Source organism: Pundamilia nyererei, unplaced genomic scaffold (assembly GCF_000239375.1).
Source record: "Pundamilia nyererei isolate P.nyererei 1_Seehausen unplaced genomic scaffold, PunNye1.0 scaffold00051, whole genome shotgun sequence".
NCBI lineage: Eukaryota > Metazoa > Chordata > Actinopteri > Cichliformes > Cichlidae > Pundamilia > Pundamilia nyererei.
Window position 1 is genome coordinate 2802901 of NW_005187452.1, and position 23881 is coordinate 2826781.

The 23881-nt window shown below is 40.8% G+C and overlaps 1 protein-coding gene across 4 annotated transcripts in view; it reads left to right on the top strand.

The window, feature by feature from the left end:
* The window catches only part of tln2a (talin 2a), a 104349-nt gene that overhangs the window by 60334 nt on the left and 20134 nt on the right, over positions 1-23881 (top strand). For all 4 annotated transcript variants that reach the window (XM_005733354.1, XM_005733356.1, XM_005733355.1 and 1 more), the window contains exons 13-39: positions 312-388; positions 1106-1286; positions 1417-1530; positions 1668-1776; positions 2545-2753; positions 3703-3801; positions 4352-4519; positions 7170-7304; positions 7391-7550; positions 11658-11824; positions 14001-14129; positions 14822-14935; positions 15083-15196; positions 15631-15765; positions 16029-16157; positions 16329-16431; positions 17159-17367; positions 18493-18612; positions 19096-19293; positions 19464-19603; positions 20263-20356; positions 20532-20621; positions 20721-20843; positions 20950-21093; positions 21998-22159; positions 22413-22553; positions 22666-22847. In XM_005733354.1, the coding sequence (XP_005733411.1) occupies positions 312-388; positions 1106-1286; positions 1417-1530; positions 1668-1776; positions 2545-2753; positions 3703-3801; positions 4352-4519; positions 7170-7304; positions 7391-7550; positions 11658-11824; positions 14001-14129; positions 14822-14935; positions 15083-15196; positions 15631-15765; positions 16029-16157; positions 16329-16431; positions 17159-17367; positions 18493-18612; positions 19096-19293; positions 19464-19603; positions 20263-20356; positions 20532-20621; positions 20721-20843; positions 20950-21093; positions 21998-22159; positions 22413-22553; positions 22666-22847 (3746 nt within the window). The remainder of the gene's footprint in view (positions 1-311; positions 389-1105; positions 1287-1416; positions 1531-1667; positions 1777-2544; positions 2754-3702; positions 3802-4351; positions 4520-7169; positions 7305-7390; positions 7551-11657; positions 11825-14000; positions 14130-14821; positions 14936-15082; positions 15197-15630; positions 15766-16028; positions 16158-16328; positions 16432-17158; positions 17368-18492; positions 18613-19095; positions 19294-19463; positions 19604-20262; positions 20357-20531; positions 20622-20720; positions 20844-20949; positions 21094-21997; positions 22160-22412; positions 22554-22665; positions 22848-23881) is intronic.

Below are 23881 nucleotides of genomic sequence, written 5' to 3' on the forward strand. Positions count from 1 at the left end.
TCATACAGCTCCATTTAAATAAAAAGGAAGCACATGTGGAAAGGCTCATGTGGCACCGGTATACAGCAGGAGCTGGTAATAAAGCTTAGAGTGAACAGCTGAGGTTCCATGGTTAACACAATTACCTATCACTGTTATAAGCATTAGAACTGTCGTCCCCTCCTTTTTCTGGGGGTTAGAATACCATCCATCACAGGTGTGTTCAAGGTTTAGTTGTATTCTACTCTGAATGACCTAATTTGTCATGAACCTGTGCAAGTGTGCAATTCTGTGTCACTCAAATTTTTGTTCTGTTATTTTGTTTCCTGCAGAAGCAAAGCAAGGATCGCTTTGGATTAGAAGGTGACGAGGAGTCAACAATGCTCGAGGAGTCTGTATCCCCGAAAAAGTATGTGCATTAGCCTGCTGAACAAAAGTGGCAATGTAGCCTCTGTTTAGCATAAATCAGCAGTCTTTATTTAAGCCCAGTTGTATTCAAATATATGTTGAGTATAAACGGTCGTATGATGATGCTTTGACTGTGAGCACAATAGCACGGTACAAGGCGTTCTCATATTATTTGAACAAAGCACAAGATTAAGTCTTTCTTTATTTCCGTCTCTCTGCCGCCTGTGACCACAGCTCAGACATCCATCTCGCAGAACCTCACTTCCTTATCCTGAAAGATAATCATTATGTGAGGAAATTTTGCTGCACCGGACAGGCAAAGGCTCTGTCTGAACATTTCCTTATTAGATGTATATTAGCTCACCGAGCCACAGTGGACTCTCAGCGTGTAACTGAAGTCCTTTTCCTTTCATGCCTCAGTTGATATTGCTTTCCTGTTTTCAACCGAGAGAGTATTTGTTGCAATTGTTATTGTATTTTTTTTCTCCTCCTTCGCCCGCTTTTATCCAGACTTGTTCACTGGCTGTAGGCAATCGTCTTTAATATTACAAAGACGTAGTAAGCCAAACTCTGGAAGGCCTTATCTGCAGAAAAACAAAACAAACCTTTGTCTGCCAGATGTACACATTGCAAAGACTTTTCAGTATCTTTCTGCTTTGTGCACAATCACAAATGCACGTATGAGAAGACTAATGTTTTACATGCATCATATTTGCAGGTCCACCATCCTTCAGCAGCAGTTTAACCGTATGGGCCGGGTGGAGCACGGCTCTGTGGCGCTGCCAGGGGTGATCCGCTCTGGCTCAATCGGCGCAGAATCACTTAGCATGGGTACCATGCCATCCCCTCAGCAGCAGATCACAATGGGTCAGATGCACCGTGGACACATGCCACCACTGGTAATGATGCCTGTAAAGTTTTCTTCCCTGTTAAAGCCGCACGTGTAACAGGTGGTTGTAGCGATGCTGCTGCACACATTCAGTCTAATATTCGCAGTGTAAGGTGACATGTTTTTATCTTTATGTGCAGAGCTCAGCACAACAAGCTCTGATGGGAACCATCAACACCAGCATGCAAGCTGTGCAGAAAGCCCAGATAGACCTGGGGGAGGTGGACAACCTTCCACCACTGGGACAAGACATGGTACCCTGCATTGCACTTGAACTATAATATATATGCTGATACTGTAATAGTAGTAATATGTCTATGAGATGTGTTATTGAAAATCATGTTTGTAGTATTTTTACACGTGTCAGTGATGATTTGTGGTCTCTGTTTAGGCATCTAAGGTGTGGATCCAAAACAAGATGGATGAGTCAAAACACGAGATCCACTCCCAAGTCGACGCCATCACTGCAGGAACAGCCTCTGTTGTCAACCTCACGGCTGGTCAGTGGCTCTGGAAGGAGTCAGCACAATCTGATAATGCTTTTCTTTATTAATTTCGTCTTCAGAACATGAATCAGTTTGTCCACTAAGAAAGCGTGGATTTAGTCTAGCTTATAGGAAAAAATCTAATTCATTTCAGTCTTAATAGTAGAGCGTGTCTCTGGCATACACTGTTCAGTGCTGACATTTATTTAAAATAAACACAATTAGGTATTTTGGGAATTCTACATAAGGCCTGTAAAGTAGTGGTGCTCACACTTTTACGAGGAAGTGTTAGCGGCGCTATTTTCTTGCAGTTAAAATTATTTGGCCAATTAGTGACTTTAAAGGAGACATTTTCCATCACTCTGGTGTTCATTATCATCATTGTAGAACCTGTATAAAGTCTAATAGCTCTCTCATATCCTGCTGTGGTTTGGAGAATGTGGGCTGGTGAAGGTGTCGGCTGGCTTTGTGCCAGTCTTGCCACTTCATGTTGAAAATCATTTATTGGTGTGGTTTTTTTCAGCTTAATGCTCTTGGGAATTGTTCCCAATTTCTTCACTATTTTTTAGGGTTGTTTTTTTTTTTGTGCTTATTTCTCTCAGCTGAAATTAGACTTATGTGATTATGCAAAGTCTGTAATCTTGGTTAAAGGTAAATACTTTTGATAGTTAGCTGACTGACTCTGTGAATCTTTCGTTTTGGGGTACCTTTATTATAATCACTTCTCTGAGACTGTATATTTTCCTGATCTCCTCTCTTCTGTTCATTCTTAATCATAATTAGCCGATCCTACCGACACAGACTACACAGCAGTGGGCTGCGCCATCACCACCATATCCTCCAACCTGACTGAAATGTCAAAGGGTGTGAAGCTGTTGGCTGCACTCATGGAGGACGACGTAGGAGGAGGCAACGACCTGATGAAGGCCGCCAGGACACTTGCAGGGGCCGTATCTGACCTGCTGAAGGCTGTGGAGCCGGCCTCTGGAGAGGTGAGCGAAAGCACCCCAAACTCTAAAAATATAAAAATAAACCAATTTAAGCTCTTTCAGTATTTAGGCTTACTTTACATTTTAGTGCCATATCTATTACTGCGGCAAAACCGATGGCTACTAAGCTAAAAAGGAGCATTGTGTATGCATTAATATCGTCTACTGCATATGTAATATGTGGAAGGTCAGCTTTGGTTGTCGGTTTAAAGTCAAATAAGGTCTGGACATAAAGGAGGTATTAGAATAGAAGCTAAAGTATGAAGGGAGGACCAAATTTGCACACTGTGCTGAGACCAGAGGGAGGAGGGGGAGGAGGAGGGGTAGCCACATTGATAGAGGCATAAAAAATGGAGAATGTGTGAAAATGAGTCCTCACTCTGGATTCCAAGCATCAAGCAAACTTTTCACCATTTGTACTCCATTAAATGCCAGATTTTGTGTGTATGTGCCTGTGGAGCTTTTTCTTCAGTCCAAATGGGCAACCTAAAAAACGCTAATCAAATTGGTCACAGAGCAGCTCTACCATGAGACAATGGATCGTCTCTGAATAATCTATTTTCTCTCTTGGTCCTGAACTAACCTAATTATATTACCATCTTCCACTGCTTGACAGCTTTAACTAACTAAATTGTTATGGTGAATCTGAATAAAGACGGGATATTGAAGGCGAGCTGATCAGCACGTAGTTTGGAGTTAGTTTGAAGGACTTTAATGTAAGGATGTGTTGTTAATTTGTTTGAAAAAAAAAAACCAAGGTACTGTACAGTGTTTAACTGAAAACCATTAAGCTTTACACAGGTGTGCATCACTGTGCATGCGGATAGTTGGAAAGGTGAATTGTAGATTTGAGTTTAGATGCTACTGATCCAACGCACACAACACGCAAATCAAGATATAAAATGCTGCCGGGTGTTTAAATACAGTTTCACATCCTGTGTGTTTTCTGCAGCCAAGACAGACTGTGCTGACAGCAGCAGGCAGCATTGGTCAGGCCAGCGGAGACCTCCTGCGCCAGATTGGAGAGAACGAGACAGACGAGAGGTTTCAGGTGAGACTGCAGCCATTTATCACCTCAGTGCATTCAGAGAAAAGTCAATGCTCTGGAACTGCCACTCACTTAATCAAAATCGCTTTGTATCCAGGGGAAAAAGACCAAAATATTGTTCCATATTTTGACCATGTTTTCGGTTTGAGTTGAAGGATTTTCTAGCTTTTAATCTAGAAACAATGAAGCTTTTCTTTAGCCTGCCTTCCTAAACACATTCCATTTTTTGCTTGTTTTGCATTTTACAACAATTCAGTTAATGAGTTGAACAGATGTGGAGTGGCTAAATGCGTATGTGTGTTTAATTGGATTATTGAGGCAGAAGCTTTGATGAGATTTATTTAGTTGCATATAACTGCAGACAATCCTGCGCTGATTTTTGCTTCACTATAGTGTTGGTTTAAATGTTCATTTCTACTGTAAGATGCTGCTGCTGCAATTTCTTCCATTTGTTTATGGCTATTATATCAAATGTTATATATGTACAGGTACATAATGTTGCTAATGAGGTGGATTTCCACGTTTTTTTTTTTCTATGTTTGTTGCTTTACAGGATGTCCTGATGAATCTGGCGAAAGCAGTGGCCAATGCAGCAGCCATGTTGGTGCTGAAGGCCAAGAATGTGGCCCAGGTTGCAGAGGACACCGTCCTTCAGAACCGGGTCATTGCTGCAGCCACACAGTGTGCCCTGTCCACCTCTCAGCTGGTGGCATGTGCCAAGGTACAAGAATATGCTTTGTTGGATGTGATATGAAATGAAAGTGAAGAGCTCTGTTCCTTCACCAGTCGTTACAAGCATGAATCTTTTTTTTTTTTTTTAAACTTGACCGATATTACATTTTTGGGCCTACACCAGTACTGGCTTTTAAGGAATACAACTTTGAAATATCATCCGCTGTTTTAATATTCCTGCATGTATTCCATAAACTAAACATAGATCTTCAATGTTAGGGGATTTAGCACGAGAGTTCCTATCTAACTCCTGGTTGAGAGATCTTTTCCGTTGCTCCATCGGCCCTCTGTGACACTGACAACAATTCATTGCGTTTAGCTTAAACTGTCCACGCTCCATAATTAAAACTATGTGAGCCAAATGGGGGGAAAGACAGCCTGGGGAGTTGATTGCCCCCTTACAGCCTGAAGAGAATTAATGTAGGATATACCTGAATCAGCTGAACATCAGAAATAGTATTAATTATGATATCTTCTTGTCTGTCTCTTCTTCTTTAGACATGTGGATCAGTAACTTTTTCAGTCTTTTTGTGTGTGTGTGAAACAGATCACTTGTCTTTCCTTTACTCTTCACTGTGTTCTCCCCACACACAGCCGATGGAAGAAAATGTTTTATTTTACATCCAGCATTACTAATATTGGACCAAACCAACAGACATAAATACTCCCACTTCTTTCCTGTTTTTAGTTAATACAACAAAGTAGTGGAGGTTGTGAGTTGTAAGCGTCATTTACTTTGACTGCAAGTGTTGGCGAAAAAGATTACATTTATTATGTTTATAATAAAGTTCATATATAGTTAATCCATTAAAAAAACAACCTAATTGGCATGTTATTGGTGACCACTCCCCATAACTCTGTCCTTAACTGAGTCAAGCAGATGCTGGATATTAAGGTCAGATTTGATGTTCTGAATGACAGTAGCTTTGGGTTTGCTAGCTAAAGGAGCTTATAACATGAGTAACAAAGGAAAGACAAAAACATGGAAATGTTGAATGATTTACAGAGAAAGTCTGCCAGGTACAGGTTTTCCAATTTTTAGCTACTAAGATCAGATCTCTAATCCCTAAACCTAACCAAGGAAAACTGGCAGATTAGCTTGGGTAAAAGAACGAAACTTGAGGCACACAACGATGTGTGCGGCGGGTAAAGTTTCTGGGCTGCTTTTCCTCATGACACCCATCCCCCAAGATTTTCTCCATTTAAAGCAATGCTTTGTCAGGGATTGTAACATCCTAGTCCTTTTACTGGATCAGATTTTAATATACTAGTACATGCCCATGCAACAGTATTGTTTGGTCTGTTTATAAACTGATATACATAATAAGAAGGAGCGAGAAAGTATCGTAATGAAACCATTTTTGTTGATCCCCTGCAATGCTCAGGTCCTGCGCTAGTACATTGTTAGGTGGATGCCAGGCAATGTGATTCGGTATATAAATAACGTTGACGATTTATGGATTTAAGACATTATTTTCAAGAAATTAAAAGGATGTAATGCTTTCATAAGATGTTACAGATACATAAATGTTGCAAATGGGTCATTTCAGCTCATTGGTTGGTGGTTGTTGGGCAACATGATGATGTAATTATTTGCACCCTATTTGAACCCTTAAGGGCCAAAGATGTACCTGTGTACTAAGTTTGGCTTAACTATTAATCACGCAGGAGGAGTTCATAAACAAGCAGATAGAGATTGTGTATATTATAGTGAAGATCCAACAAAATTCTTTGTGTGTACAATATGGAAAATTATGGGTTAATTGTTTATTTCAAAAACTCAAGCAATGCCATCAGCAATGTTGTGATACTACTCAGCTACATGTGCTGCAGACAGCACTCTGTGTCAGTGCTTGGTTGTGTAAACTATGTACTGGATTCATTTTTAAATTGCCCTGCGGTTTTATTTTGTTTTTTCTGTAATCTTTTCAGACAGAAGTTTTCAAAGCTATACTAAATGGCTCGCATCAAGCAGTATTTCCATGAGATACATTAAATATGATGCTTGTTTTTTAGAAATAATGATTGAATAATGGGGATTTTCTTGGCGTTTATTTTGTCTTGGATGTGAATATTACACTTACAATTTTACAAGAAAAACACTTGGGAAAGACTGCATTTGGTTTCCTCTTTGCGATATAATCACAAAACCGTGTTGTAGATTTAATAAAAACTAAATGATTTCCTCAAATATTAGAATCTCCTATCATTTTTTCTGCAGCGCAAACTTCCATTTTTATAGTGGGGGGAAAAAAAATCTGTATACGCTAAGGCACTGATAAATACCCTGTGCCCTCATCATATTTGTGCATCTGTAATTGTACAGCCCACATGTCTCTAATTAGTTTAAATGCCCTGCCGGCTCCTAATCTGAATAGTTGCATTTACAAAGCCAATCCTCACCTCTGTTCATATCAGCGTGATGACAGCCATATGCTGAAGTCCTTTTAAATTTATGTTTTCTCTGTTCTTTGGTTTTTTGTTTAATTAATGATGAAAGAGTGTTAAAGTGGTTCATTTATTCCAGGTTCCTGTTTGTATTTGAGGCCTTTTTATTTAAAAAAAAATGTTTTTGTGTTACATTTCTCACACAAAAGAGGTAATTATATATATTCTTTTTCATCTTTATGTTGACGCAGGTGGTAAGCCCAACTATCAGTTCTCCAGTTTGCCAAGAGCAGTTAATTGAAGCTGGAAAGCTTGTCGACCGCTCGGTGGAAAGCTGCGTCCAGGCCTGCCTTTCAGCCACAGAAGATGGCGAACTTCTCAAGCAGGTTAGTTTGGTTTAGTTTAGATCAACATTGCGCTAAACCTTTTGCTGCCTGGTGGAATAATAAACAATGAATCTCTTGTGTTAAAGGTGAGTGCAGCAGCCAGCGTGGTTAGCCAGGCTTTAGGAGATCTCCTGCAACACGTTCGTCAGTACACCTCAAGGGGAGAACCGATTGGGCGCTATGACCAGGCAACGGACACCATTATGACTGTCACTGAGAGTATTTTCAGCTCAATGGGAGATGCTGGTGAGTCCAATTGAGGAGAATTTTCTAGTACTTTAAAATCTGAAATATGCTGTGCATTCAGTGCATGTACAGTGCCACCCTTCCTCACTTGAAGTCAGGAAGGGTGGTATTGTATGAGGACGACAGGAGTGACAGACAAGTGCTGTATATGAGTGTGGTGTAGGGCATGTATGAGGAGGCAGTGAGACAGTGATGAGGTATGTGCTAGACGTGACAGATGGGTCCAAGGTGGTGGTGAGATTACATCAGGGATCAGCTCTGAGCCCCTTCTTGTTTGTGATGGTGATGAGCAGGTTGACAGATGAGGGCAGGCAGGAGTCTCCATGGACTCTGATGCTCACAGGTGACATTGTGCTCTGTAGTAAGAGTAGGAAGCAGGTGCAAGTATGCTCTAGATAGAAGAGGAATTAAAGTCTGTAAAAGCCAGTGTGTGAAAGACAGGCAAGTGGACAGGTGAAGAAGCAAGTTAAATACCTGGGGTCAGTCATCCTAAGCAATGGACAGTGTGAGCGTCATGGGTAATTTGTGACAGGTGAAGGTTTACAAGGTGGTAGTGAGACCTGCTATGATGGTTTGGAGACAGTGACACTGATTTAAACAAAAAAAAGGAGGCAGATTTGTGGATGCTGAGATTGTTGTTGCGATTGACCAGGATGGACAGGGTTAGAAACGGGGACATCAGAGAGACGGTGCAGGTTTAGCGGTTTGACGACATGAGACAGTTTGGACATGTGCAGATACAATGGACAAAGGATATTGAAGATGGAGCTGTTGGGCACGAGGAAAAGAGAAAGACCACAAAAAAAATTCATGACTGATGTGACAAAAGAGGATGGAGGCAGATGAACTGGTGGGGCGACCAGATCATCTTCAACTCGGGGTCAAGTGCTCATTTAGAAAACTCAGCATGCTAATATGCTAAAACGGAGACAGTTATAAAGTAAACATGTTATGTGTCTTTGTCTTGCTGATGACCTGTTTCCATCATCCAAATTTAGAAGTATTATGAAAGTAATTGCTGATAATCTGGAGAAGGGGGAAAAATGAACACGAAGAAATGAAACAATGACTAAAACACATTCATTGGCTTGTAGGCAAAGCTCACAGCTACTAGCTGATAAGTGCCATCTAAGCTGTCCAAGTGAAATCAAGTGTCAGCGTTGACTTATCAACACTTTTAACCCATGAGAGCTGAATCGGCCTGAAGCATCCTCCAAAAAACCAGCCATAAGTACGGTATATAAATAGTTACCACAGCCTACTCTAGAGCTAAAAATGTGAAACTCAACCTGTTATTCTAAGAAGTTTGAGTTTAAATAGACAAATACATTAAAACAGTGCCAGTAGGTGCATTTTTCTTTTAAAAAAACTGGCTTACCACATCTCTAAGGCTTGCAGCCCCTGAGTAGATGCTTTTGTGTATCTGTGCCTCTTCCTGTCTTCTCCTCTGACAGACTGATGTGATGCTGGATTTGAATGGACTCCTGTCAGGCGTTGTGAGTCCACAGAGAAAAGCTGACAGTGATTTTAACAAGCCTGACAGTAGAGAAAGACCAATAGATGGATATAGATGCACTGAGAATGTCAGGGCCTAGAGGTCAGCTCTGACAAAGTGATTGGCCTGACAGTAGAAATTGCTGTTTATTCTTCTGAGAGCTAAATAAAAGAAGAACGACAGAAAACGCCGCCTTTGAACTGGTTGTCAAAGACGGTATGTTATGTTATGTCACACCCAGTATAAAAAAAGATAAAGTGTGAAGAGCATTAAAAGAGTCGCTCTGTCAGTAGTGTCAGGTTGAAGGATCACCTTAGACATTCACATGAATTACAGAGGCTTATCGTAAAGTAGCTTTTAGGGTGTGTGTCTTTGGCACATAGATTATAAACAATAATTTCTTTCATCATTTTTTATTTTTTAAATATTTTAGTCTAGGGCTGTTCGATATGACGATATAAAAACGTCTATCGTCAAAAGAGCTTGACAAACTCTTTTGACTACGATGACCTGGATGACTGAGAACCTTCACAGACATAAAAACGTCTATCGTTTCATTTTACGCTATCGTTTGTTTCGTGGTGTCGCAAAATAAACTGTTTACGGCAATATTTTTTCATTATTTTGATGGTCACTGTAGTGGCTATAATAATTTCTTAAAGTTCTCTCTTTCTCTTACATTTAATATAACCACACTACAGACAGACAAGCGTTTGTTTTTATGCATTGTCGTTAGCAACAACGACGGTAAAACCACCGCGTGTCCGCTTGTTCCACATGAACCTTTCACAATAAAGCTCAAGATCCTGTTGAGACTTTTCAAAATAAACTGAATCACGTGAAAGATGACGAGTGTTTACGGATGAGAAGCAAAAAAGAGCCGTCAGGTGCTAAAAAAGAAACCTTAGACTCAAACGTTAGAACAGGCTTTCCCCCGCAGCACGCCGTGTAATAAATACTCACAAAGAAAACGGCGGCCGTTACAACTTATGTCTAAAAATGTATCGTTTCATGCATCGGTTAAAACACTCGACTCCAGGTACACGACGCCCAGCTGGAAACACTTCCCGCAAGTCGAGCTGCCCGAGATTCACAGAATTTACAGAAAATGTTACACTTTTGTGATTTATATCGTTATCGGACGATAGATGTCTTAATATCGGGATATGAGATTATAGTCATATCGCACAGCCCTATTTTAGTCTGTATTCTTAGTCTTAGTCTAGGAAAGTTTGAAATGTGCTAGTAATATTTACATTCGCTTGTTTCTTTGTGTGTCACAAGGGAGATATAAAGTCCTCCAGATCTTGTTAGAATACAACTCTTCACCCACACAGAGTGAAACATGTTTGTATATTTTCTTTCTCTCCCACCAGGCTCTCTTTTAAAGGGCCCTTGTTACACCTCAGTCATATTTATTACTTCAGACCGTGGTAATACAAGTGAATGCACAATAAGGAAGCTTAAAAATTCTGTATCTTACCTTATACTTTCTTGGGTTTAAAATTTCCATCAAAAAAGGTCTTTTGATCAATGTTACATCTGTTGGGCTTTTTTCTTTCCACTTTGACACCAGAGGGATTTTATCTGATTCTTTCGAACGTTTCCCTGAGCTCACCTGAAAACATGTGTACCTGCAAGCAGGATTTCTAATATCACATGTTGTTTAAAAGCTGATGTTCACTCATCGCAGTGCTTATACCTCATATGCATCTCTTTTAATAATGTAGTTGGAGTCGTGCTCGTGTTAGTGAAACTTGAATCTTTGTAAAGATTTCTGCCTTTTAGTTAATTGAGCTTTTTTGTGGCAAAACCACAGAAACAAAAAGATTGCTCAAAGCAGGGTAAATTTTATATGAGCTTAAATGTCTGAAGGGGATCTTTTATGTTGTCTTACTGATAGAAAATTAAAATATTTCAAATTAAAAACCAATACTGTCTTGTTAAAATGTTCATCTCCTCTGCTAGGGTTTGCCAGCATGGGAACATTATTGCATCGTTATCACTAATCAGTACAAAAGAAAGCAGTTGTTGAAAAGGGTTTGACTAATATTGCAAGTGGTTAAAGAAATTTTACATGCTGTTATCCAAACTGTTCATTATTCAGTAAACTTGGAAGCATTTGCAGTAAAGAGATCTAAAAGTACCCAGTACAGGTTTCTTAAAAACAAGCAACCACTCGGTCTTTTTTTGGAAGGGACTCGATTCTGTCCCAGCTGACATTGGGAGAGGCTGTGTACACCCTGGATAGATCCTTAGTCCATCACTGGGCTCCTGAAATTGAACAAAATTCCAAAGCCAGTATTATTTTTTTGTGTTATTTTATTCCTCCTAAGCCAGAATTTCATACTTTGTTGAACCATTTTTGCTTTTTTGCTTTTGCTAGTGCATGGTTGTACATCTTGGTGTTTAAAATACCTCTTGTTCATAATTTGTAGGGTTATACATCACATTAGTGGGAAACATTCACTGACATAATTTTAATCCATTCATTGAGAAAACCACTCCACGAGGAGGGGTTAAAGGAGCCTGTTATTAGTATGACTTCTACATTTACCCATGTCTCTGTTTCCCCTCATCTCTCCTCTTTAATCCGTCGCTGCGTTTCTCAGGAGAGATGGTGCGTCAGGCTCGAGTCTTGGCTCAGGCCACCTCCGATTTGGTGAATGCCATGAGGTCCGATGCAGAAGCCGAGGTCGACGTCGACAATTCTAAGAAGTTGCTGGCAGCTGCTAAATTGTTGGCTGATGCCACAGCGAGGATGGTGGAGGCAGCAAAGGTAAGAATCATATTTATTAAATGGTGAATGGACTTTTTTTTTTAGTCGACTTGAGCAATCAAAACACTTTATCCTACGCACAGCACTTTTTTTGCATCTAAGTGCTTTCCATCTAATAATCACTCTGCGATCAAGGGATCAGTGGCAACTCAGGGTTCATCATCTTGCCCCTTTAGTATGCAGAGTGGAGCAGCCAGGTATCAAACCAGCAACCTTCCAATTCTCCTTAGGCTAAAATTTCAAAAACATGCCTGTTTATCTTTTTTGGAATTTGGCTTTGATACCTATTCTGTCCCCAAAAAGACTGAACTGAGCTAAAGATTTCATTTTAATCTCAGTAATGGCATTTTTAAGATTGTGTAAAGATCCAGTGGGCTTGGCTTTGCTTCTCCGGTATGTATAAAATGACCTTTATAGTGACAGCAGAGGGGAAAGAAGCAGAACCAGAGACCCCAAGAGGGAGGTAGGTGTGTGTGTTCACACAAAGGGGAGAGAGGTTATTCTGCTTGGTCTTGTTGGCACGGTTCTAATTCTTTAATAAAAGATGACCTTAAAAACTTTTTCAATTTAAAAAGAAAAAAAGCCCCTCTTGATCCTTATTTCTAGGATGCTTTTCTCAAAGTCAACATCTACAGGGTCAGTCTTCTTGTTAAGCTGCATATTGAATTGTTGTTGGTTAACGTTGTGAATTAGCGTTGGTGGTTTAGTGACACTGCTCATTCTTTTGTACTTGTAGAGTTTGTGTGTTAGAGTTATTTTATTTTAAATACTTTGAAATTACACATTAAAAATCTAGGCCTTGTTTAGTTGATTTATAGACACTTGGAGTTGTGTGAATAGTGACTTTTATATTGCTAAAATTTCTAACATTCAGGCAGTTTTGGAGCTCACTGAGTAACAAATTATACTTTGAAATGAAATGAAGAAAATCCTGCTGCCTTAACCCTTCCTCTGGTAAACAGCAATAGTTGAGATTAGGAATTACTTTGAAGTACAGAAACAATAATCAACTAAAGTGTAAAATTCACAGAATTGGTCTGAAGCAATATATTGTTTAGTTTTCTCTCATCTACTTATTACTTCATAACTTTTTTATGAAAGCAAAATTAAAATTGCCTGGACATCAAAATTCATTCTCCCCAGACTTTTGAGGTCAGGCTTAGCTTCGCCTCTTATCTCATCGTCTTCTATCCAAATTATTTATCTGCTATCTTTCGACATCGGTCCCGTTATCTTTCAACAGAATCTCACGCTGATATTAATAACTCTCAACTCCCACCATGAAAATTAAATGATGCCCTCCAGCTGGTTGGTAGAGTCTGATGCCAGACTTATCACCATCACAGCTGTATGTTTATCCGTGTGAATGGAAGCTGAGACCTTAGCCAACCATTGCCTTGGTAACGGGTTTAGCATATTTAGCTTATTTCTTTTGCTCCAAATTGTAAAATCAATGCTGATGCTTGAGCACTGTTGACTTGCTGAAACTCGCGTGCCATGCTGCTATTAAACAATCTCGGATTTTAAAGACTAGTTCCCCAGGATGAATTCTTTCTTGCAAAGTGTTGTTACACCCTGTGGAAAACATCACTTTCTAATAATTATGCAAATTGGCTGCTCTATTTAAATGGTGTCAGCAGTTGCCAACAGGCTGATGACAGCTGCAAACTGCACCGACTCGAAACCGGTTACTAACAACATTTTAACTCTGATTAATGCTCTTGGAGCACAAAATTAGTTTTGTTTTTGTCTGTGTGCTCGTGATATATTGGGTTGCAGTGACTTCTGCCAGTAGCATCAGTGAGGTTAAATATTTCTTTAATGACATGTGTTGTCATGCACACCTTCCTCTCTGTGTAGCTGCAGGTGATGCTCCCCATTAATTAACTTAATGGCAGCAGGCTGAGCTTTCTCTCCAACAGCAGGAGACGGGAAGGTGCGAGTACCCAGTAAACATGTACTGCTGTATGTATAAACAGGAAGATGGAAAAGCTTCTTGATATGAATAAACAACAGCTCCTGACATTTAGCCGTCTACAAAGAAATGATTGTTTGCATCAGGTTGAGCAGTGGGAAAGTCATTTTCAAAGATTTCTCTGGACTGGACGTTCTAAGATTATTTCTTCCTGCCTTGCCTATCTGTCATGTATATGCTTATCTGTGTGTGTGTTCTCAGGGAGCAGCAGCCTACCCAGAAAATGAAGACCAGCAGCAGAGACTGAGGGAGGCTGCAGAGGGGCTGCGTGTGGCCACTAATGCTGCTGCTCAGAATGCCATCAAGAAGAAACTAATCAACAGACTGGAGGTCAGCAGAGCAAAATTAGCAGTTGCACATCGACCCAAGTGAATAAGCTACCACAGACAGATGATATTTCTTCCTGAATTTAGCCTGAGAGGTGATACAGTGCTATCTCCAGCACCAATTCTAAATGTCACCATCTCTAAAGTTGTATTAGGATACTGTGTCACCGTCTACAAAGTTCAAATGAGGCACCAAAGATTAGGGAAGATGAGATTTTGATGTTTACTAAGCTGTTTTCACCATTTAAATGTCAGGTTTTAAATATTTGCTTCAGTTTGTTTATTTCTTTCTTTTTGCCTGAAATGGGAAAAGAAGTGCAATCGAAATGGATCGAAAGTTGCTCGTATGCCTTAAGGTTGCTTGACGCACAACTCAATATCTCCTCAAATAATAATGTTGAGCTCGTTCAGAAGGATTTCTAAAATTCACCTGATTTTGTTTATTTAATTTCATTTTTTAAATGCACTTTCCTTGTATATAGTCTTTTTACATAACACCTTTTTTTTTAAATATAGGAAGAAAATGTATGAAAACACAAGTCCCACTCCTAATTATTAGTCTTTTATGCTGCATATTTAGCAGCATATTTACCATTTCAGCATCCAGAAGCAGAGGAGTGAAGAGAGTGTGACACCGTGACTGCGAAACCATATTCTACATGTGACGTTTGTATGGGTCTTGTCATTATTCCTCAGAATGCTGCCAAGCAAGCTGCAGCTGCAGCCACACAGACAATCGCCGCTGCTCAAAACGCCGCCGCCTCCAACAAGAACACAGCTGCTCACCAGCAGCTGGTGCAGAGTTGTAAGGTGAGGGATGTTGCTAACAGCAGGGTGCCATTTATTTTTGGTGGTTTGGGCTTTTTTTTTTAATGTGAACTGCATTGAAACTTTGTGCTTCATACTATGTTTCTTTCATATCTTTATGGTAATGTGTCTCCATGTTTGTGTGTGTAGGCAGTTGCAGATCACATCCCACAGCTTGTCCAGGGAGTCCGTGGCAGTCAGGCCAAACCTGAGGACCTGAGTGCACAGTTGGCCCTCATTATTGCCAGCCAGAACTTCTTACAGGTGCAGCCCTTTATGATCTTTTGGTTTGCCTGTTTTGCTGGTGTGGGGATTGTTAAAAGTTTATGTGCCCGCACTCGTACTGGGTAACTTCAGTCCTACATTGGAAACCAGGCTAAAAGTATAAATAGTGCTTCTGTCATGTGGGGACGTTAAAAATAGGCCGGTAACCTCTTTTTGGTGTTAGCGGGCAGTTACAGAAATGCTGGTGTAATGGTATTATGTGTTAAATACCTAGCTGGGGTTTCAGAGCCCCACATAATACCCTTTGAAGACATATCACCAAGTCTGTGAACTACACAGTGCATTGGTTGCTTGATTCTCTAAGGGAAAGCGTTCCGTTGAGCCCTATACGATTTAAATAAATACAATTTTATTAAAAATTTAAATGAATGTTTTTTTGGGGTTTTTTCCCCCACATCTCTCTCTCTCTGCAGCCTGGCAGTAAGATGGTGACCTCGGCCAAGTCATCTGTTCCCACGGTGACTGATCAGGCTGCAGCCATGCAACTGGGTCAGTGTGCCAAGAACCTGGCCACCTGCCTGGCGGAGCTGAGGACGTCTGCACAGAAGGTAGAGCATAGACACGCACGGGAATTCTTGCATTCCCATGTGTGCATGTAGGAATTTATTCTTGCATGCATAGTATTCACAAAATGACTGGATTTTGGACATGCAGATTGCATGTGCAAGAAAATATTTTACCTTTGTGGATCATATACAAATTTTAGACCTCATAGGAACAGACAAAAAGCTTCATTTCTGTTCAAAGATCATTGCTTACAGGTGAAACAGCTGTAACTGACCATATACCATATACTTGCTTTTGTTTCTAGGCTCATGAAGCTTGTGGCCCCATGGAGATAGACTCTGCCCTTACAGCCATCCAGACCCTAAGAAGTGAGCTACAAGATGCCAAGATGACTGCTGTGAATGCCCAACTAAAACCTCTTCCTGGAGAATCGGTAAGAAACATTGTAGCCCCATAAAGCAGAGTCGGGACTCAGCTGCACTAGATTCAAGACATGCTCATGCTGCCAGTGCATGAGCATGTCAGAAGCGAGTTTGCAGACTAATATTTTGTTTTCAGTTACTAAAATACAAAGCCGCTATCTTCTCCCCCCCCCCTTCTCTAGCTGGAGAAGTGTGCTCAGGATCTGGGAAGCACCTCCAAGTCTGTGGGATCCTCTATGGCTCAGCTGCTCACCTGTGCTGCACAAGGAAATGAACACTACACAGGTTGGTACTGCTGACATCATTCTAGTAAAAAAAACGTCAAACCGAGGCAAGAGGAAGAAATCTTTATCGTTTTAGGAAACCACATACAACCTTTCATCTATTGCCTCAAGAAGGCCTACTTCTTTATTATAAACCAACTAGACCCGCAGCTTGATGTCGCACCTTAATGAGCTGAATTTATGGTCACTAGTTGTCTTGACCTTTCTCAAGTTCATCCTGTGCTTTTTCTCTTGCTTTGCTCTCCAGAATGTAGCACACACAAGGCTCGCTGGTGATTTCATTAGCTTTAACAGTATCCTCGGTTAGAGCACAGCCCAAAGAACCAGAGGAGAAATGCACCCATCGCCTGGAACCCGTTTTTCCTTTTTCCTCCCCCTTGAGTAATCTTGTTATCTGAACCATAATATGGTTTCATTCCATTTGTTTTATCCTATCCAGCTAATTTGTTGTGGATGAGATGTCACATTTCTCATGAGACTCTCATTGTCGGTTCCTGTCTGTGAGGGGAAAGAGCCTCATGGCACCTTGTTGCTTGTTGCTTCACATTTCTCGAGACAGAAGAATTACTTTTTGTGCCTTTAACAAATGCCATTACAAATTTTTATGACTCGAAGATGACAGTGAACACTGTCTTGTCACAAAGTGTCATAGCTTTAATAACACACTGTGATGCCTCTGTGTCAGTTACATTTGTACTCTCTCTTACCTCTGATCATCGTGCGTGTAGGAATAGCAGCCAGAGAGACAGCTCAGGCTCTAAAAACACTCGCCCAAGCAGCCCGTGGCGTTGCTGCTTCCACCACGGAGCCCAAGGGCGCTGCTGCCATGTTGGACTCGGCCCGTGACGTTATGGAGGGCTCTGCGCTTCTCATACATGAGGCTAAGCAGGCACTGATTTCCCCCGGAGACGCTGAGAGCCAGCAGAGACTGGCACAGGTGAGATGGTTCAGAATTGCTCGAGGTTATGGAGCCCAACACTGCAGATGGCAGGAAGGCTCGGTGCAGCCCTCGGCTTCCTTTCAGATTATGGCACCTGTGCCTTAAAAGTAAAGTCATCAAAATAAACTCCTGAACAATCATGAACTAAATGAAATACACTGTTAAAAGTAATATTTTTCCCCTGGGACTCACGGAGGAATTGAACAGGAAGTTTAATAATAGATCTTACTGAATATGTTGTGAATTTACATGATGTGACTTTTAAAGATGAAACCAGGTTCTGTTTTTGTTTAATATATTTATTAATCAGCCTTTCTTTCTTTTGGTTAATATGTTTAGTTGAATATTTACGTTTAGAAGAATATCTACGTCTGCTTGGTGATGCAGTCAAGTGAACACCTGTCAAATTTAGCAAGTAGCTCTATAATAAACCAGGTGGCAATTTATTGCAAAGTATTTTAATTATTTATACCTCGTTGCCCAGGTGTTTTCCACTCAAAATGAATAAATGATGTGGTATCAATGGAGAAAAATAAATATTAGAATAACCAAATAGTGTTATCTAAGACCTTTTGGAAATGTTTAGTAAAACAAATAAATTTTGGATGTGCGAGCCTCTCTGTTATCTTTGAACTGCTTCACTGAGATGTCATGTTGTTGTGTGCTTCAGGGGTCGCTATGTGATATTTATGATGGAAAAAAAATTCTGTTATTTTCCATGAAGAAACATGACAGAATGAGACAGTTTCTGAAGACTCAGGTCTATGAAAATAAGTAATGGCTTAAATAAAATATACAAATAAAAGTAGTACAACAAATGAATGTAATAAAAAAATTCTATAAACTAATCAACTATACAATAAATGAACCTTTAAAATAAAAATAATGGCCTGCTCCATAAGTCTATTAAAAAGTGCAGCAGTTTGAAGTGAAAAATGTTTGTTTTCAGAGGCGTGACAGCTCAACAGTCTCACTACATCTGACAAAAACCTTTTCAGCCTTATGGACAACTGGCACTTTTTGGGGATAATTGCTATGCTCATTAACGTTTTGAGTTTGGATTTCTAGATTAGCTTGTCCACCTGTGCCCACCCTCCTAACCCAGTTTGCTGTGTGTTTCAGGTGGCGAAGGCTGTGTCTCATTCCCTAAACAACTGCGTTAACTGTCTACCTGGCCAGAAGGATGTGGACATGGCTCTCAAGAGCATCGGAGAGGCCAGCAAGAAGCTACTGATTGAAACCGTGAGTCATCGGAGCTCTGCCGGCACAACATCGGCATCACAGATTGCTTTCCGTTCCCACGGCGGGAGGAAAAAAAAGAAACAACCTCGAGAAATATGTGATTAATGACGCGTACAAGTTAAGAGCAGGACTGACCTTTTAAATATCATTTCAAGCATTCTTTAGTGACCACTTTTAAATCATTCAGCAGCGTTGTTCATCTGACGGGAGTGTAAACCTGATTTCATTTAAGCATGCAAGTCAGGAAAGGGGCATGATTTACATTTCTATTGCTTTTTAGACATTTGTCAAGTTTCAAATTTAAGACTGAACATGTTTTGGTTTACAGACAGTTTTCAGTTTATAGGGTTAGCACTAAAGTGACATCATTATTGCTGATACACCTGCTGTAAATGCATTGGGGAACTGTTAGATATTACTCTGACGCTTACAAATAATTGAATTTCTTTCATCTTGAATCATTCTTTTTTGTGCTGCCTTCAGATCCCACCCGCCTCAAAGTCATTTCAGGAGGCCCAGAGTGAGCTCAACCAAACAGCAGCTGAACTAAACCAGTCAGCGGGCGAGGTGGTCCACGCCTCCAGAGGCTCAAGCAGCCAGCTGGCTGTGGCCTCTGGAAAGTTCAGCCAAGACTTTGATGAGTTCCTGGATGCTGGCATCGAGATGGCTGGGCACACTCAGGTTGGTTTTGTATCTCAATTCCAACATCTGGTCATCAATATTAAGACAGTAGTAGCATGTATCACAACTCAGATATCCCAGTAAAGAGACAAAGACTTCAGACTCCTTTGAAATGTATTTTCACACGCTTGTGTGTGTGTGTGTGTGTGTGTGTGTGTGTGTCATTCTAGAAAAAGGACGACCAGGTGCAGGTGATTGGTAACCTGAAGAACATCTCCATGGCTTCTAGCAAACTGCTGTTGGCTGCTAAAAGTCTGTCTGTGGACCCAGCAGCAGCAAACGCCAAGAACCTGCTAGCTGCTGCAGCAAGGTACTACAACTGGCCCCTACACACACCCACAAACCATGATTTTTAATATTTACAGCAGATTTGATTGGTAGTATCTCATGATAGATCTTAAGATCAAAGAGTCGATATAAGGCTCAAGATCCAGGGTTCGGTAATAAGACTAACAGCAAATAATTAGCTGTTCAAAGCTATGAACATAATAATTCTATTTTATTGCTATTGGTTTAGATCTGTTTTTTAAACTACTACTTTACTCATTCGGTAATGAGCATATGGTAAAAGCGTCTATCAAGGCAAGTGGGCTTTGTTATGATTTTCACATTATCAGCAAAATGCACTCAGACATCTGCTTGCTATGATAACATACTCATTAATGGGTTTAATGGGGCCAATTTCAGCTGCCAACCAAAACGGGTCATTTAAAAAATTAAAAGCAAACAAAAAGAGAGATGCAAACAAAATGTTGAGACGATCAGATAAGGGGATGAAATTGATAAGCTTGCACAAACAAAAAAGACGTAGGTATTTTCAAGGGTGAGTGTATAAGCTGTGTTATTAGCACACAGAAACAAGCAGGAATAATTCTCACATTTCAAAAGCGACGCGCACAGAATAAAAGCCTGTTTCCCTTACGCTCTCGTGGACTGGAGTGTGATGTTTGTTCCTCTTCTCTATGCCAGAGCTGTGACTGACAGCATCAACCAGCTGATCACTCTGTGCACACAGCAGGCTCCAGGGCAGAAGGAGTGTGACAATGCCCTGAGAGAGTTGGAGGTAAATAAAACTTTGTCTACCTTGCGATCAAGCATTCGCAATCATCAATGGTGTCAGCGAGTTTCAATACAAGCTGTGGATTATAAGACGCCTCTCTTTTCTGGCACTGACTAATGAGAAGAAAGTGAAAATAAAAGCCTCTCAAACTTCTTTAAAACCTTTATTCATCTCCCAGGCTGTCAGAGGAATGCTTGACAACCCTAATGAACCGGTCAGTGACCTCTCCTACTTTGACTGTATCGAGAGTGTGATGGAGAACTCGAAGGTAGGCTTTTGACTAAAGCAGACAGACACAAAGCACACGGCACACTTCCAATTAGGCATCTTAAGCGTACCATTTCTTCTCTGCCGACTCTCTGTTCAGGTCCTGGGAGAGTCTATGGCTGGCATTTCTCAGAACTGCAAAACCGGGGATGTGTCTGCATTTGGAGACTGTGTGGGATCAGCGTCTAAAGCCCTGTGTGGCCTCACTGAAGCCGCAGGACAGGTACAGAGTGTTAGAGCAACGATTGTCACGCTCCCTGGGCAAATAAAGAAACAGCAGTCGGGGTGATTATGGGGAATGCTGTTTGATGAGTGTTATTTTTCCACAGGCTTCTTACTTGGTGGGTGTGTCAGACCCTAACAGTCAGGCGGGACACCAGGGTTTGGTGGATCCCATACAGTTTGCTAAAGCCAACCAAGCAATCCAGATGGCCTGTCAGAATCTTGTTGACCCAGAAAGCAGCCCCTCCCAGGTATATGTGTTCTCCTCATATACAACCAAAGCCAGTTAATTATATGGCTCGTCTGTGAAGCACTTTGTTGTACCTGTGACTTTTAAATGTGCTATAGAAATCAAATTGAAATTGAAATTGAAAAATTATATAAAAGTATAATATACAGTGCCAACATAGCACTGTGGTTACGCTGTTCTGCAGAGATGTTATAGTATGATTCATTATCAGACCAGTGTGTTGGACTGATATGTGTTCAGAATAGCATTTCTAGAAAACAGAATTATTGAAGCAGACGGTTATCCGTTTGCTCCGAATTGCTTAATATTCTGTGCAGAAGCATCCAACTGTCTGGTAGCCAGATGCTTTCCCTGCAGATCTGGAAGTCTAATATTAATATTTGCTCTATTATTGCCTTTATTTCCATCAACAACTGTCTGCGTTGAAGATTAACATCTTTTTGTCTAATTATGCAACTTCCTAAGCACTCTCACATAAGTCACATTTCAGCTCATCGGTCTATACCAGAGATTTTAATGAAGATCTTTTATTAGTAAATGATTTTTAGTTCAAATAAATGGAAATAGCACAAAACTGCACACGTACCACATGGGCGTCTGCAGGGAGTTCCTGAGTCAATTCCCTGCTAACCAGACCTTAACTGCATTCTCCTGCTTTCTTTCATCTCATTTCTTCTTATCTCTGCGGCGACTGTCTGATCAAGCCAAAAGTTCCAGAAAACGTTCAAAACAAAAATAATAAGACTGTACATTTGCTGTACATTTGGGCCTCTTATATCAAATCTAGTATTTCCAGTAGTCAGCTTTGATGTGATCTATCGCTACAGATACTGTCCTGAATTTATGTTGTAAGATTGCCCATGCCTGCAGTATCACTGACAATTGACCATTTTACTGTTTTACAGGTTCTCTCAGCAGCCACCATCGTTGCTAAGCACACCTCGGCATTGTGCAATGCCTGTCGTCTCGCTTCTTCTAAGACAACCAATCCTGTTGCCAAGAGGCACTTTGTGCAGTCTGCCAAGGAGGTTGCCAACAGCACTGCCAACTTGGTCAAAACAATTAAGGTAGGTTTCTATCTTGTCAAAAGTTTGACTCTGTGACCTGATTGTCATTGTACAGCTATAAACTTAGCTTAGACATAACATTTCTGTCTTTTCCTTGTGTGATAATCTGGAGGAATCCCTGTTTTTATGTCATATGTCTGTCTTTTTTAAAATATTTATTCTCAGCGCTTGCTTTTGATAACTTTAATACAGTCAGTTTTAATGCTATTTGTTTCATACACCCTTTTTAAAATTCCATTCTCTCACTTTCCAGGCTTTAGATGGTGATTTCTCAGAGGAAAACAGGAACAGGTGTCGAGTCGCCACGGCTCCACTAATTGAAGCTGTTGAAAACTTGACAACATTTGCTTCCAACCCAGAGTTTGCCAGCGTGCCCGCTAAAATCAGCACTGAGGTGTGGCTCTGTTAACATTAGTGCAGGACTGTTGCGCGTTTTTACAGTTTACCGGTTGAAGAAAAATTTGGAAAATTATGCAAAATTTAGATTGAGTTTGTTTTTTCTTTAGGGCTCTGCAGCACAGGAGCCCATCCTCCAGTCGGCACGGTCTATGCTTGATAGCTCCACCCATCTGCTCAAAACCGCACGCTCATTGGTTATCAACCCAAAAGACCCGCCCACGTGGTCCGTCCTGGCCGGTCATTCTCGTACTGTCTCCGACTCCATCAAGAGTCTCATCACAGCCATCCGGTTAGTTAACAATGATTCAGTGAGACTTGCAAAAGACAAACTACAGCAGGAGTGTTTATGCAAAGGTTTAAGGAACACTGTGACATTTTGGGTGATAGGTACATTCACTTTGTTGCTGATGGTTAGGTGAGGAGATCAATACTGCTCATGTCTGTTAGATAAATATGAAGTTGGTGCCATCATCTGTTCAGATTTAGGCTTGAAAATGGGCAAACAGCTAGGGCAGCAGAATTTAAACAAAAACAAAATAATATCATGATTTGGCAGGGATTGTGAAACCCTTTCAACCCAGGAAGACTCCAAATCACCAGTTTAATAATTTATCGCACTTCAACACCACTGTAGTCTATTTCCATGCAGTGATGAATTGTGCGTAACACAGTTTGTGCTCCCTTTTTATCTGCTTGTATTGCTGTATAAAGCACCTTGAGAGGGGGCAGCCAAAAGCTGTAACCTGGGGTTACATACACTTGTGTTTTGTGCAGCTCACATTTTTAATCTCCTCTTTCACACAGTTTTGTACCTGACCTTGATCAGAACAAAACTGATGCCCATGAGAGGCTAATTCCCTGAGACCAAACACACTGAATGTTAAGGTTCTCATTCGTCTCAGAACATCTGCACATTAGCATTCATGCGTAGCCGGCTTAGCGTCGCTTTCAGTTCTGATGCCCTTATCGCCCGTCTTCCTTTTTAGACTGCAAATTCAGTACTGGGAGTGTAATAGAATTCAGTGATATATTTCAGGCCAAAGAATACACATAGCATCCTGCAGCAGCCGGGCTCATAACTTTGTCAGCCTCATTAAGCACAGAGATGAGGTTTTATTTTAGTCTTACTTTTGGTGTGCCACCGTGCATGGAAATGGATGTTTAACGAACTTAATCTGCCCATGAGGCCGGAGCCACAGACAAATCAAAGGCTTCAAAGCTAATTTTGCTGCCTGGCTTGATCTCCCTATGCAGAGACGAGACCCTACAGGCCACAGTTTGGCAGATGTGACCTGAGCAGCAATGAGACGAGGAAGCCAGTAG